Below are 15559 nucleotides of genomic sequence, written 5' to 3' on the forward strand. Positions count from 1 at the left end.
GGACCTCCCGCTCGCCACTCTTCCTCTTCTCCTTGGGCACCACCCATCATGGCTGGCGCAAAGAAGAAGAAGAAGCCCGCCGCTAACCCTGCCCGTGGCTTCGCGACCACCTCTATCGCTTCCAAGCCCAGGCCTGAACTCTCCGAGCCTGATTCGAAGCCCGCGAGCGCTGCTGCCAAGGGCCCAGGTGCCCCTCCATCGACGCAGAAAGATGCCCCACCATCGTCGACTGCGACTCCTGGTGACGCGACTGCCAGCGCTGCTACTCAGGAAAAGCCGCTGAGCCCTGAAGAGTTTGAGAGGCAATTGGAGGAATCCGAGCTCCAGCTTCTTGTTGAAAAACATGCTAGCAAAACAAAGAGGGATGCTCAGCGCCAGAGATCTCGACTGGATACGGACCGTCGCCTCCTCCGTGGCCAAGCGGACTCGGTGAATAGCTTCAAGTGGCTGCCCCAGGAGCTAATGGATCACATACTCGACTTGATTCAGGCTGAAAGTCGCTTTTCATCCTCGAGCCTAACCTCGTCCGAGAATGGCGGCGCTGGAAAGATGCCTCCTGAGGAAGACATGATCACTCGACTGTGGACGTTGCAGCAAACGCTCTCCGCCGCCGAATTTCCCACTGAGCGTGTTGCGGCCGTGATACGTTACATACTGGACATCTCGCCAAATGTATCACCCACAAACAGAGACTCGATCTGGGGCCTTGAGGAAGCTCTGGATTGGCTGGCTCGGGAATGCCCCCTTGACGAGTTGCCCTCGTACGAGCCCAAGTCGAAGCCCATCCCTAGAAGTACTACTGGTTTGTTTCTCGGCCCCTGAACCACCTGCCATATTCTGACTGAATCTGGCATAGATACTCCTCAGGAAAGCCCAGTTCCTACTCGATCAAGCACTCCTCGCCATTTTGAGTCAAAGAACGGCCGCAAGGGTAAAACTGCCGGTAAAGGTCGACCGGCTAAGGCCTCCTCAGCGGCCAGGAAAATGGTTGTTACTTGCGATAGTGATATCGAACCTGACGAGCTTGTTCCGAAGTATCTGGAGACTAAAGCCAAGCTTCTGGAGTTCGAGCGTGGCTACCATCGGTTGGACAAATCGCAAGCTGCCGACGTTGACGAAGAGCTTGCTGTCGCAAAGCTTGAAGCAAAAATCAGAAAGATTGAGTCTGATGTGCTGTTTGACAAGTACGAAGCTGAGCAATTGTGGAAAGTTCAGAAAATCAACTTGGAGAAACAGCTGGCAGCCGCAAAGAAGGAGGCCGAGGCACAGGCTGAAACACAGACTGAAGATGCTTCAACACCGGAAGAACCAGCACCAGAAAAGACGGATGAGGACGAAATCAACGACGAGGCGAACCGGATTGCTGCTGAGATCCTGGCTGAGGCGAACGAAGATGACGACGACGACATAGGAGGATTATTTGCCTCCTTACCCCAGAACGAAGTCGACGCCAGCACTGGAGAGAGCCGCACGGTTGTAAATTCAGCCGACGGATCCAAGATCGTGATCCGTGACTTTGGAAAGTGGACAGGAGTCAGTCCCAGGAGGACTTTGGAGGAGACCTGTCGCTCAAGGTAAAACCTCGCAAGATTTTTAATTTGAAGGCGAATACTTTGCTAACTGGGAAACACAGAGATGCGGCGGCGAAAGTCTCGTACACAATTGTATCGGATGCGTCTTTTGCGAACCGTCACTCGTTGGATATTTTCTGGACGAAAGCACAAGAATTGCCGTTCCCGGCTACCTCGTCCGACGTTGAGATCATTGCTGATCCCTTTCACTTCACCTTCACCATGACCGGCATTGCTACACCGGACTCGAAACAGTCTGAGGCTTACATCTCCACGGCAGCCCTGTTCTATACTTTCAGTGGGAACCCCAAAGAAGAGAAAGTCGGCCTTAGGCTCCCACATGTGTGGAAAGATTTCTGGACTGAGCTTGCTGAAGCCAGGAAAGCTCAAATCGATGAGCAAGACAGAGTCGTGGTAAAAGACTTGAGAGCATTGGTTCGCCAACGACACGATCAAGAGCTTGAAGACGGCGTTATAATCCAAGGAGCATTCAGGGGCAGGGGTAGCAAAACCTTCAACGACTCTGGTGATGATGCTGGACAAGATCGTTCAAGACAGAACGCTACTAACGGAGAGTACTACCAAAGAATCTGGGCTGACAAGTCCAGTACCCGCAAATTCCAAATGATGCTGGTGAGTAAGGTGGCGAGCTTCTAATTCTAGCAGAAACTGACGGGCGAATAGCAATCCCGAATGCAGCTTCCCATGTGGCACTTCAGACAGCAAGTGCTGGATGCTGTCGATGGAAACCAGGTCGTGATTGTTTGCGGCGAGACTGGATGGTATGATACCCTTCCCTCATGGCTCTTAACTGGCATGGACTAACCATCATGTAGCGGAAAGAGTACTCAGGTCCCATCTTTCTTGTTGGAGCATCAGCTGTCGCAGGGAAAGCCCTGTAAGGTGTACTGCACAGAGCCTCGACGTATTTCTGCAATCTCCCTTGCTCGCCGAGTGAGCGAAGAGCTTGGTGAAAACAGAAATGACCTTGGCACTAACCGGTCACTGGTTGGCTACTCGATTCGACTGGAGGCCAAAGCCTCGAAAGAAACGAGACTGGTGTATGCGACCACTGGTATTGTGATGCGAATGCTCGAAGGCTCAAATGACCTCCAAGAGGTAACGCACCTGGTGCTTGATGAAGTTCACGAGCGATCTATCGACAGTGACTTCCTCCTGATTGTTTTGAAAAAGCTTCTCAAGCGCCGGAAGGACTTGAAGGTTGTCCTGATGTCAGCCACGGTCGATGCTGAGCGTTTCTCGGCGTACCTAGACGGAGCGCCTGTTCTTAACGTTCCTGGACGAACGTTTCCAGTCCAGGTCCGCTATCTCGAGGATGCTGTCGAACTTACTGGATATACGCCAGCAGACTCTCAACCGGATAAGATGGTCGATATCGACGACGATCTGGTTGAGAGCGAAGGGGAAAACCCAAAGAGTGATGTCTCGAAGAGCTTGACAGGATATTCGTCGAGGACACGATCGAGCCTGGCCCAACTCGACGAGTATCGCATCGAGTTTGACTTGATCGTTCAGTTGATAGCCCACATTGCAGTCGACGATGATCTCCAAAACTATAGCAAGGCTATCTTGGTATTCTTGCCAGGTATTGCAGAGATCCGTACGCTCAATGATATGCTTCTTGGAGATCCACGGTTCGCCAAAGACTGGCTCGTCTATCCTCTCCACTCCAGCATTGCTACAGAGGATCAAGAATCGGCATTCTTGATCCCACCTCCCGGCATACGCAAGATTGTTCTTGCCACCAACATTGCCGAGACGGGTATCACCATTCCCGATGTCACCTGCGTGATAGACACTGGCAAACATCGTGAGATGCGATTCGATGAGAGACGGCAACTGTCTCGCCTTATCGATACATTCATCTCGCGGGCCAATGCCAAGCAAAGACGTGGACGAGCCGGCCGAGTGCAAGAGGGACTTTGCTTCCACATGTTTACCAAGTATCGCCATGACAACTTGATGAGCGATCAGCAAACCCCTGAAATGCTTCGCCTCTCCTTGCAAGACTTGGCGATTCGAGTCAAGATCTGCAAGATAGGAGGAATTGAGGAGACCCTAGGTGATGCCTTGGATCCTCCATCTGCCAAAAACATACGCCGCGCCATTGACGCTCTCGTGGACGTTCGTGCTTTGACGCAAGCCGAAGAACTGACACCGCTTGGACATCAACTAGCCAGGCTACCTTTGGATGTTTTCTTGGGAAAACTTATTCTACTCGGAGTCATCTTCAAGTGTCTGGATATGGCCATCACCGTTGCTGCTATACTCTCCTCCAAGTCACCCTTCTCTGCACCGTTTGGCCAGAGAACACAGGCAGACAACGCACGCATGGCTTTCAGAAGAGGAGACTCGGATCTTCTCACCATTTACAACGCATATCTAGCGTGGAAGCGAGTGTGTCAGTCTGCCGGTGGCGGTGGAAAGGAGTTTCAATTCTGTCGAAAGAACTTTTTGAGCCAGCAGACTCTGGCCAATATAGAAGATCTCAAAGGACAGCTTCTCACATCTCTTGCAGACTCTGGGTTCCTCTCTCTCACGGAGGAAGAGAGGCGAACGCTTTCACGGGCTAGATTCTCTGGTGGCCGTGGACGGCGACATCAGCACTTTTTCGAGATCCCACGCAGAGTCAACCTCAACAGCGACAATGACGTGGTCTCGGCCTCTGTTATTGCATGGAGCTTCTACCCTAAGATTCTCGTGAGAGAAGCACCGGGGTCTAAGGGGTTGAGGAACATTGGTACGAACCAATCCATTAGCCTCCACCCGTCGTCTGTCAACCGAGGCCGCCTTGATCTTAGATGGTTGTCCTACTATCACATTATGCAGTCCAAGACGTAAGCCTTCAACTATGCATCTCCTTGAGTGATGAACTGACATCGAATCACAGGGTGTATCACGCCCACGAGGCCACTGCCGTGGAACCCTTCGCAATCGCCCTCTTGTGCGGCGATGTACGATGCGATGTAAAGACCCCCTCTTTCAGTTGATGCCCTTGATCTAGTACTAATGCCTCTACTAGATGTATTCTGGAGTAATTGTCTTGGACGGAAACCGAGGTCGCTTTGTCGTCCCAGACTGGAAGACGATGCTCGTTATCAAAGTTCTCCGAACTCGCCTGCGCGAGGTTCTGACTCGGTCTTTCAAGCAGCCGGGCAAGCTGCCCACTGCCCAGCAGGAGAAGTGGCTCGATGTTTGGCAGAGAATCTTCACGCAGGATTTCGGGCAGGATAGATCGGCTGCAACTGGGTTGGCAGTCAAGGCGTGAGTTTGAGTGGCTAGGTAGGCATTTTGATGGATTTGACCACTTGTTTGTTGCATGCACGGGGTCAGACATAGAGGATATCACAGGTTTTCAAGGGAAAGGAAAGGAAAGGCTTGCTAAAATAGATACAATGCATTAGACGTTTTTGAAAGTATAATACTAGATAAAAGCGGTGCGCATATCAACCAATCTACCTGGTGTAGCCTCAAATGGGCTTCATGTCTAGGCTCGCAAATGGATGGCGACGAAGCAATAACGCAACGATGTGATTAGAAGGCCTTCTCTTGGCCCTAGAGCTAGGTTGAGCGCCAGTACTTGCATTCAACAGCTGTACAGTGTACAGTCCTCCCCCATTCCTTTGTCTTCCCCGAATCTCCTGGATATCTCATCTCATCGTAGTACAATACAATATGCTACATGATGTGGTGTCGAAAGCAGTTTCCACCATACTGCTCAGGACTTGTTCTCGGTTTCCTTCTTCTCTGTCTCCTTTTCTTCCTTGCCGCTTGCTAGGAACATGGCCTTGAAATCCGCATTGCTCTTCTTGGCACCCGCCACAGATTCCCCGTTGGTCCCCGCCCCGTTCTGGGCCGCCTTGGGGGCTGAGGGCTTGAAGCCAAGGCCACGGCGTGGGCCAGGCTTGCCTAGCACAGGTCGCCGCAAGGTAGCTGGCGGTGGCATGAAACCTGTAGACGTTGTGGTCTTGGGCTTTTGATCCTTGTTACCACTTCCATACACGATGCGGTCTTGAACGCGCTCTGCCTTGGCTTGACGGAGCTCCTCCACGGTGCCAGTTCGAAGTGGACGACCCTCAAACACCATGCTATTGAGTTGGAGGCTTGCCTTGCCAGCGGTGGCAACATCGACAAACTCGATCTTGGCACCTCCGTTGGCGGGCAGGACGATCAGCTTGACGATGGCCCCTAAGGGTTCGACAAGAGCCCGGATCCTCGCATCGTTGACGGTATCAGGAAGACCCATCAGAGCAACCGTCCGGGCCGAGATGTCAGCAGCAGTTGGCTTAACTTGAGCATCGCTTCCTGCGTCTTCCATGGCATCGTCTCCCTCTGCATCGCGAGATGAAGGTGCTGGCGAGCTTCTGGCGTTTTCAGCGACGATGGTCTTGGCTGCTGGCTTCACCTTTGACTCCTTGGAAAGTGAAACCTCAAGAATCTGGCTTCGGAACTTGGTATTGTTCATCTCGGCCACGGCCTTCTCTGCCTCGTCTTTTGTCTCAAAGTCGATAAAGGCGAACCCCTTGTTTTTACCTAATAGGGTCTGCGGAACCTTGACTCTCATAACTTTGCCGTACTTGGAAAAGACCCCCTTGAGGTCTGCTTCGCTCGCGGTTCTGTCCAGATTGCTAATGTGGACTTCTCGGCCTTCTGAGAGGGCGCCTTCGCGAGCCTTCTTGTGATTGGGGTCGGAATACTTGGCAAGGAGCTTGTAACGCCCCTCGAGCACCTTGCCCTCCTTTTGGACGGCGTTTGCAGATGCCTCTTGATCCCGGAACGAGATGTAGCAGAACCGACGATGGGAGTTGACCTTGAGGCTTGGCCATCGAATGCTCAGTATTTCTCCACAATCCTTGAACAGGTTGCGGATGTACGCCTCATCGGCAACAGGAGGAAAGTTGGCAACGTAAACAGTCAGATCGTGTCCAGACCTAACCGTGAGTTGTGACTGGCCAAAGTATTTTCCATCTCGAAGCAATGCAGATTGTGCCTCTTCGGGCGAGCTGAACTCGATGAGGGCTGTGGAGGAGTTGGCCTTCTCCTCACGCACGAGAGCGGTGATATTGTTGATGTGTCCATATTCCTTGAAGTACTGTCGGACCTTGGTTTGAGTGACGTCGCCAGGGAGGTTGGTTACAATAATGGTCGAATTCTCCCTGTCTCTCTTGGGCACCTGTAATTGCTGTGTAGTCGCATCCGGTTCAGGCTGGGTTCTGTCGGCATCACTCTTTTGTCTTTTGTTGGCACTCTCAGGCTCCTCTGCGGCATCCGCATCGGCCTCCCGCTTTCGCTTAGAACCGCCTGGCGATTTAGCCTCCTGAGTCTCCTCTTCTGCTGCCGGGGCGTTGTAGTATGCAGCGTAGGCAGCTGTCTTCTCCTGCTCTTCGCGTTCGCGCCGCCTCTTCACCTCCTTTCCAGTCTTGTGCACCCGATCGGCCGCTTTCCGCAAGGAAAGAGGTTGTTCGTAGTCGTTGCAATGTTGCATGTAAACCTCCAAGACCTTTTCAGGCCAGTCAATCGTTCGTCGAGCGACAGCCCGAGCCAGAACTGCGGTTGCTAAAGTGGGTATCCGGAAGCTGGCACCGGCGGAGGAGGGGGTGGGACTCCGATTGTCCTGAGCACCAGAGGAAGAGAAGATCAGCATCTCCCACATATAATACCTGAACCAAAAGTCGTGATTATCGGCATGAATCTGCAAGGCTGCAAGTTTGTTCCACTGTGCTCTGGCCTCGTCCACGGCACCCTTCTTCTCTGTAAGATACTGGATATAGATGCGTTCGAGTCGAAATTTGGGATCGCCTTGAAAGTCCTTGCCGTAGAGTCGCTGGCCAACAACCGAAACATCCTCGAGAGCAGCGCCGAGACCGACATCGGCAACGTCAACGGACTCGTCCGTAGCGGTAGCATCCATCGCAGTCCGCTTCAGAAAGCCGCACCAGGCCACATACATTTCAATCATGCCCTCCATGCCATCCTTGAGTAGCTGATCCTCGCTCGTAGCGGCATGTTTGATGGACTCAACCTCACCAAACGGCAATCTTGCTTCCTCAGCGCATAGAATGTAGCGGTTCCAAAGAGGACCCGACCAGGGGCAATGCTGAACAGCCCTGCGGAGGACATCGAGGAGGTTTCCAGGGGATTGAAGATCAGAGTTTGAAGACGAAAGGAACACGATGTACTCGTGCCAGGTACTCTGGTCTGTGGCGAGAACACTGGTCAACGCACGGGCGTAGAGTCCACGGCAGAGGTCAATGCCAATCTCGGGGTTGTCGTTGCTGCGCTTGCTTTGGATCATTTCCCAGTCAAGATAAGTCGTCAACGCCTCCTTCTGAGCATCTACATCGCCAGCATCCACCGCGCGCTTCAGCTTGCTCTCGAAAGGATCGCGTGCAGAGATCAAGCGCTTCGTCTCCTGGGCATTGGTCGTAATGTCCTTCATGGAATCCTCCCAAGCGGAACGGTTGTACTCGGACAAAAAGGTCGAGAAATTCTGGGAGGTCTCGTCCCATGTGAGGTGCGGGGTGAGCAGACGGTCGCGATACAGATGGGTGATGCGCTTGATGCCCTCGGGGGTTCTCGTCTTAGCAAGAAGCTCCATCTCGAGTGATATCCAGCGGTCCCAGAGTAGGTGGCTGTCACCGAGCCGGTATCGGATGGCCTCATATCCTTGCTGCCACAGATCAAGAGCAGCTCCGAAGGAGAAAAGCTCGCGACCGAGAAGGCGCTCCTCGTCGGACCAGCCGGCTCCTGAAGGGGCCTGCGCCTCCTCCCACAGCGACCAGAAATAGTTGCAGTAGGCTAGCCAGATGCGCAGGCTGCCTGGCTCAGCGCCGACGGCGCGCTTGTACAGTTCGACGACATTGACTCGCTGCTCGAGGTCTGAGGCGTTGCGAACGATTTCTTCGAGGTAGGCGAGCCAGTTATCTTCGCCTATCGGGTTGGCCATGTTTGTCGCGAGCGCAAGGCTGGGGGGGCAGAGCGCATCACACGATGCTCAAGGCCTCTGATTGCGTATCGACGGTGCCTCAATAGCAACACATGGAATGTCAGCTAGGGAATAGGCGCGCAGAAAAGATGGAGTTGGTTTGCGGGCGCGAGTCGCGAGACCTAGGTAGAGCTGGCAGATAATGCGGTCGAGAAACGTGACGTGTCGAGGTTATCGCGGAAAGAAAAGCGACTCCGATCTCAGGGTCTGAAGGAAGTCGAAGGTGTAAAAAAAAAGGTGGGGTATAGAATGAGAGGCTGAAATGAAAGGCTTGGGGGCTCCTTCTCTGGCGGTGGCCTACCTACTCCCTTGACTCGATGGGAATGGAAGGTTTGAGGTTGGGAAAGAGGACATGCACCAAGATTGATCAGCAGGCAACTGCGTGAACCTGAGAGCCAGTGTGTGCGTGCGCGCGTGGAGGTGGAAAAAAAAGTCACTCCCAGTAATTCAGCACTTTCCACTGGGGACAAGGACAGGGATGCTCCTTCCCAGAAAGACGGGAAGCGAGGGTCATATGATGTAATGCCGAGCGACCACTTCAAAAGCCCAATGTTGTGGTACTTTTGCATCAATATTGGCTGGTTTGGAGGTGGTTACAGAGGATTGCTGTAATCTCAGGTTAATGGCATTTTTTGTGACAACTTGGCCATTTCTGCGTCCATGACACCGCCCCCATCTGATAGGTCTTGATAAAATACCTAGAGCCTTAGGTCTTACTCTTGTCTGGCCCGAAAACTACAATGTCTCTGCTCATCTCTTAACAGCTCCGGCTCCCCGGTCTGTGACGTTGTAGTACCGGTACATTTGCACGAGGGCCCGTTGGCTGGAAGCCGATCTTATCCCAGAAGACGCGGGTCGCCCAAGGGTCTAGACCCCGATTCGACTCAGACTCGCCCCGTCGAGCGTCCTGGACTCCTTTCAGGCTCGCTCTGATTGACTGCTTCCTCCGGCAACCCTGCCCGCCGTTAATTCCGCGCCGTTATTCCCAGTGCACGGGCGACTCGGGGTCCCGGCCATGAGAATCTCCGTCGAGCGCCAGGAGGAGCACGCAACAAAACATCTGACGACCTTGTTTCTGGCTCTGCTATCAAGGACTGCTGGCTCTGAAGAAGCAGCCTTGGGGCATGGGGGAAGTCCACCCGATTGGATCCCGCATTGCTCAGCATCCAGACCGTACATCACCAATGCCAAGATGCCTGGGTGGTTGATCCCGCCCATCCGCGTATCAGCTCATGAGGGGCAGCCAACTGTCTGGCAAGTGTAGGCGCTGGACACACAAGCCAGATAAAAGCAATAACACATGGATGGCTCCTTCACTGATCTTGCCGAGGTGATCAGCCGTCTCAGCTTGAAGATCGGGCCTCAGTCACCAACCCCCGCAGATACGGGCGGGAGGCTGGAGAGATCTGGGGACGCAAGCTAGGGTTGTCGACAGCCACTCTCACGGCGTCGCATCGTCTTGGACTGCAGGTGGGCGTCTGTGAGGCGTCCAGTGAGAAGCGTTATCGGAAGAGGCGCGACTACAATGAGGTCATTTCGTCGTCAAGGTGTCGAATAGCAAACGGCTACTCAGGGTCCATGGAAATTCTAGATTCTCTCCCTCTCCCGCTCAGAAATGTGTCGCAGCCTGCCATACTGACGACGTTGTATACGAGCAGAACGAGGTCCGACTGGATGGGCTGTCAACTCTACCTTTGATGGTACGACCGCTGGTGATAACTGGAGGTCACTACTTAACTCGGGTCACTCAAATCCCGAAGGCCCGATTGGTGGCTACCGTAGCTGTGCAACTCAAAGCAACGACATATGGAAGTTTTCTTAGAATAATTTGGCTCTTGACCTGGACGATCTATTAGACATGTTCTTGGCCGGTTTATCTGAACAGATAGATCTACTAGCTCAAGAAATGACAATAGCTCTGCATAGCTCGCTCTTTGCAACTCACAAGCTTCGGCTGGGCAGGCACGCCGAGACCCGTAGCCTAGATTTATCAACAACTAGGTACCTAGGCTTTCCACATCTTATTCGCAATAGCTGACCACGATTGATAACAGATCAATCCTACCTCTTCCCGATAACCCGTGAAGGACAAAGCAGACTTCCATGTGCATCATCGCATCGTGATGGGGACCTCGGGTTGGCACCTCGTGTTCGACATTCCCTTGCTGTAACCCAGCCTTCCGTAAAAGGCGCCTATGAGTGAAAAGAGAATGACGAAAGCTTGGCAGCTTCGTATCTCTACAGTCTCGGCTACACTATTCGACCTGGAGGTTCTTTGTTCTAACAAAGCATCTGTGTCGTATGCTTTAGCATCCGGTGATGGGTTGTATGGCGTCGCCCGATGTTCCCCTCAGAATGCCATTGGGAGCACGGACGGCCGTATTCACGATCGATGAACGGCACGAGGTAGCCCTGTAAAAGGTTTGGATCGTCATCTCCCGTTCGCTGACCGCTTCTAGATGCGATATACGGATATTCGTCACGCACTTCTATTAAAAAAACGAAAGGATTATGGAGCGGTGCGGGCTGACAACTGCTGATGCTGATGCTGACCCTGACCGACGGTGCCAAGGCTCCACGTCGTTTCAAGCCGGAAGCAGCCGCCAAGAGAGCAGATCTCCCAGCAGCAGACGACTTTGAGTTGGCCATTTTCCACGACCACGAATTACTGCATCGTGGAAACAAACATCACCAGGTTGAGGCCCACCAGGCCAAAAGGTTCGTCTAGCCGCGGCCTCACGAGGCCTCTTATTATCGATCAAGCCGCAAAGCTTGAAGCCGCTCAACGGCCAGGCTGAGCGCGAAGGCCAGGGGGGAGGCCAACAGGCGCCGGGAACTGCATCCTATCCCTCCACTATCATGCTATTGTTTCACGCTAAGGCAGGACAGTTCAGCGGCTGGCTTGGGCGTGAGTTCTGCAAAGATGAAACGAAAATGCAGAAGGGAATCGTCTTTGCTCAGCCCAGCAGTTCGCACAGCTATTCTCTATAGCTTCAACAACGCTCCTCGTCTCACCCAAGTCTCGGCCTAGGTTTGGCATGGTCACATCGCCAAAGACTCGTAACGAGCTTCAACAATAGCCGTGGCGAGTCCGGGCGACAACGGGTGATGGATCCCTGATGCCGATCCGGATCCCTCCACATGCAAGCCATTGTCCCACAGTCGACAGGACCATTCACATGGCGCAGTGGTGGTTTGGACGGCGCAAGGAGAGAAGGCACAAAGAAAAATTAGAACATCTGACCCCTGGCCGCTGCAGACATGACACACGCAGCGCGGCGTCTTGTCTCTCTGAGACGTGATTTGGCCTGACCGCCTGCGTCGCCATGGCCGTCCTTTGTCTGGTCTCCCCTGTGAGCTTCTGCGGCTGTATGCGATCCGTCAGACGACGTCCGTCAGAGAGCTGAATGAAGGAGAGTGGGTGGGAGCTGCATTGAGATTTGACGCTCCACCGCGCGGCGACAAAGGAGTGCGGCTGTTGCCAAGGGCTGCCTCTCTGCCCGACACGACACGACACCCCCAGCTCTGCCGGGTCTGGACAGGCTGCTGCACACTGTCAGTATGCGCCATATTCCAGGTCTCCTCACAGTGCTTCTCCAGACGAGCGTTTGATGAGCGCGGCAGTGCAGAGGACCACTGGCTCCAAGCCAAGGCGATAGATCCTGGGCGGCTACGCTGGGGTTGATATTACCACTCTGGGGCTAGCCAGGGAGTGGCATGCCCATCGTAATAATACCAGTCAGACTGGGCCTGCATGGATTGCATAAATGGCGTCTTGCTGGAGCGTTTCGCCTGTGCAGCACGGCGCTCTCTGCTTGCTGCTGCTGCTGTCAGAGAGGGCATTGCCCTGGATCCGATCCGTTCGTCTCACACGCGCCGCTAGAGGAGCAAGCATCATAGCCAATGCAAGAGAGACCATGAGTGGGTTCATAGTGCGCTGTTCGAGTTAATTGTACAAGACTAAAACTTATCGCCGTCTCCTAGGAGGCATTGTCGTTGCATGCGGCGAAGCACAAAAGAAAGATCTGAGAAACATCCGCTCCCATCCATCGGGAGTCAGATGAAACAAATGAGACCACCTGCTCCGGGAGATGGCGTTGGACGGTAAACCCGACCTTTTTCGCTATTGTCCCTGTGCCTGGCTTAGCGGCCGCCGCCAGGGGAACTGTCCCATTGAACCCCGCCGCTAGCAGCGTCGTGCAGCTCTGAATGGAAGTTTTCTGTCGTGATGGTGGGCGCTGGTTGGCCCCCTTTTCCTCGTGTCGATGGATGTCAACGGCGCCGGCTGCTTTCGTGACGTCGGGGTCTGTTCTCTGACGGTTGCAGCAGGCCAGCCGTTGTCCATGGATGTAGGCCAGGGGAGGGAGGGGAGCCACAAGGCGCATTCACAAAACACCTTTCATGGACGGGGATGGGCTGGGCCTCGTGTGCAGGCGCTTGAGCGATCAAATGTGCAATGCAAATGGATGTTTCTCTCCCCTGGAGCGGGACTTGAACAAGCTGGGCATCCATCCATCCATCGATGCATCGCCCATCATCCACATCCACATCCATTCAGCTGGGTCGCCCTTGTCTGGACGACGAGGTCCTGGCCCTTCCTTCGTTCATTCTTCAACCCTCTAGCTCCCACCCCACGACGACGACGCTTGCATTCTTGTTTCCCTCAGTGTAATTTACCTGCTACACCCGCCTGACCCCCCGTTCTTTGCTTTCCGGGACTCTAGCTCGTTTTTTCCCCATTCCATTCCTCGGGCACTTCATCTCATCTCTCTTTCTTCCCCCCCTCCCTTGCCCGTTGTCGTCACTCCCAAGACAAGTTCCCGTTGGAGCCCACCTTCTCTTCTTCCGTTCTACAACAATCGAACGGTCTTCTTCTGCTTCCGCCTTCGTCTACTCTTTTCACGATCGCGTCTTCATTCGGGGCTCTTTCACTCCTTCAAGTGTCCCACATCACTTCGCCTTTTCTCACCTTCCAGTCATTCATTCCATTCGACTCTTTACCGACCTATTCTTTCGCAGCTTTCCTCGTCTTTCCTTCGCTTCCTTCGACTTCTTTTTTGACTTTCTCGTGTGCTTGGCCGATTACACCACTGCAGCCGTATTCCTTCACACCAGCTGCAACCTCAGCTTCGTATTCAACCTCGGCATCCTGCATCTGATCCTCCATTGCTGCATCGGGTGCCACGTTGGACCACGTCCCCTTGTTACACTGTCGAGCTCTCGTTATCCCCTTCTACTTCAAGGACCTTGCTTCCGACGCACCTCCGCGAACCTACTGGGATCTGGCTGCGACCTCTACCGCCACTTTCCTCTTCTACTTGGAGTCGACATTACCGCTTCATCGTGGTTGTAGTACCCATCACCACCTTCGTTAACGACATCTCGACCCGGACCTATCCACCGCTTCAGTGTCCGGCTTTGGTTGCGGTCCTTCCGACATTGTTCGCTCGCGACATTCCCAAGTAATGAGATATAGCCCTCATTACATATCGTCGAGATGCGCTTTTCTCTTTCAACCCTAGTGGCGCTGGGCGCCCTTCAGACACTCGGCGTTAACGCTCAGGATTCTACAGCCTGTATTGTGAGTTCTCAAAGCGCTACTGGTTATACACGACCAGCCTCTTGACCCGACCAAATCACGCATACTAATCCTTTGGCGCAGACGAATTGTGTTAACACTCTGCAAGAACCAAATGCTGCTTATAACTGCCCAGATAACACGGCGACATGCATTTGCGCATCCACTGAATTTGCCAAAGGCATGGCTGAGTGCGCCAGACCATGTGGTGTCCAAGACACCGACATTACTGGCAACTTGGCCAGTGGATTCTGTGCGGGTAAGCTCATGTATTATCAGCTATTGCCTAGCAACAACTGACATGTCCAAGGCCTACCGCTAGTCAACCTCCCTGCGGCTACCGGTGCTAGCAGTGAAGCCTCTTCCGCTCCAGCGACAACATCTGAGGCTGCTGCTTCGACTAGTGAAGCAGCTGCTACCACTACTGAGACTGCTTCATCCTCGGCCGCGCCAACCTCATCAGCCGTACCTGAAGAGACGACCTCTTCTGCCGCTGAGTCTGCCCCTGCTTCGACTTCCGCTGAAGCCGAGTCTACCGTAAGGAGCCGAGTTTGCTATGACAACAGGATCAAACTAATATGGTTGATAGACTACTGAGGCTGCTTCTGCCACAGACTCTGCTTCCGCTTCCGCTTCCACTTCCGCCTCCGCCTCAGCTACCGACAAGGCCTCGACAACCGAGGGAGCTGCCGGTGCTGGTGCTACTTCTGATTCTTCCGATGAAGACGACAAGGATGAAGAGTCGTCTGGATCTGGTGGATTGTCCAAGTCGGCGCAAATTGGTATTGGGGTTGGAGTTACTGCTGGCGTCCTTGTACTCCTCGGTATCGCGTTGTGCTTCCTCTGGCGACGACGAAACCAGCGAAACAACCTGCCACGTGGAAACACGGCAATCTCCCACCCAATGCCTGCCGGCGGTGCCAACTACAACTCGGCCGATCAAGGATCCATCGTTGAGAAGAATGGCTATGACCTTGAGATGATGTCCCACCGCTACGAGGACATGCTTCCTCGACAAAAGCCGCGAACCATGGTGTGAGAATAGGAGGTTCAGCAATTTGGACTGGAATCACGGAAACCACTTAGCACTCATGACACTTTGATGCGTTGTTTTTGATACCCAGCAAGGAGCTGGTCATGATACGGGAACCAACGAGTCCTGATCGTGAGACTACAACCTTAGTCTGATCAGCGCAACCGTATAAAATTCTTGTTTGGCAAGTTTTCTCAGGGGATACTTGCCTCCTGACTATCTTCTTCAAATTAAATGGCGTTGAACCGGGTTGTTCAAGGATCGGATACCATCACTTTATCTTTGGGAGCGGGAATTGAAGAAAAATGCTATCCAAATGTTTAAACTTTGAGCCACTTGAACCCGCTCGGATGCAGTTTGATATCAACAAG

At 53.5% G+C, this 15559-nt stretch overlaps 3 protein-coding genes across 3 annotated transcripts; 2 read left to right on the plus strand and 1 right to left on the minus strand.

Annotated features, from left to right (window-relative positions):
- Window positions 1-48: 48 nt before the first annotated feature.
- NCS57_00715000 (uncharacterized protein) lies at window positions 49-4860 on the plus strand (the record flags this gene model as incomplete). Its single annotated transcript, XM_053057012.1, has 7 exons — window positions 49-802; window positions 857-1574; window positions 1634-2204; window positions 2256-2353; window positions 2408-4429; window positions 4483-4558; window positions 4615-4860. The coding sequence occupies 7 exons, from the start codon at window positions 49-51 to the stop codon at window positions 4858-4860; spliced, it is 4485 nt and encodes a 1494-aa protein (XP_052913207.1).
- Window positions 4861-5310: 450 nt separating this feature from the next.
- Window positions 5311-8538, minus strand: NCS57_00715100 (uncharacterized protein; the record flags this gene model as incomplete). Its single annotated transcript, XM_053057013.1, has 1 exon — window positions 5311-8538. The coding sequence occupies one exon, from the start codon at window positions 8536-8538 to the stop codon at window positions 5311-5313; it is 3228 nt and encodes a 1075-aa protein (XP_052913208.1).
- Window positions 8539-14074: 5536 nt separating this feature from the next.
- On the plus strand, window positions 14075-15194 carry NCS57_00715200 (uncharacterized protein; the record flags this gene model as incomplete). Its single annotated transcript, XM_053057014.1, has 4 exons — window positions 14075-14158; window positions 14240-14414; window positions 14466-14692; window positions 14745-15194. 4 exons carry the CDS (start codon window positions 14075-14077, stop codon window positions 15192-15194), a joined length of 936 nt encoding a protein of 311 aa, XP_052913209.1.
- Between the last annotated feature and the right edge of the window lie 365 nt (window positions 15195-15559).

The sequence above is a fragment of the Fusarium keratoplasticum genome, chromosome 5 (assembly GCF_025433545.1).
Source record: "Fusarium keratoplasticum isolate Fu6.1 chromosome 5, whole genome shotgun sequence".
NCBI lineage: Eukaryota > Fungi > Ascomycota > Sordariomycetes > Hypocreales > Nectriaceae > Fusarium > Fusarium keratoplasticum.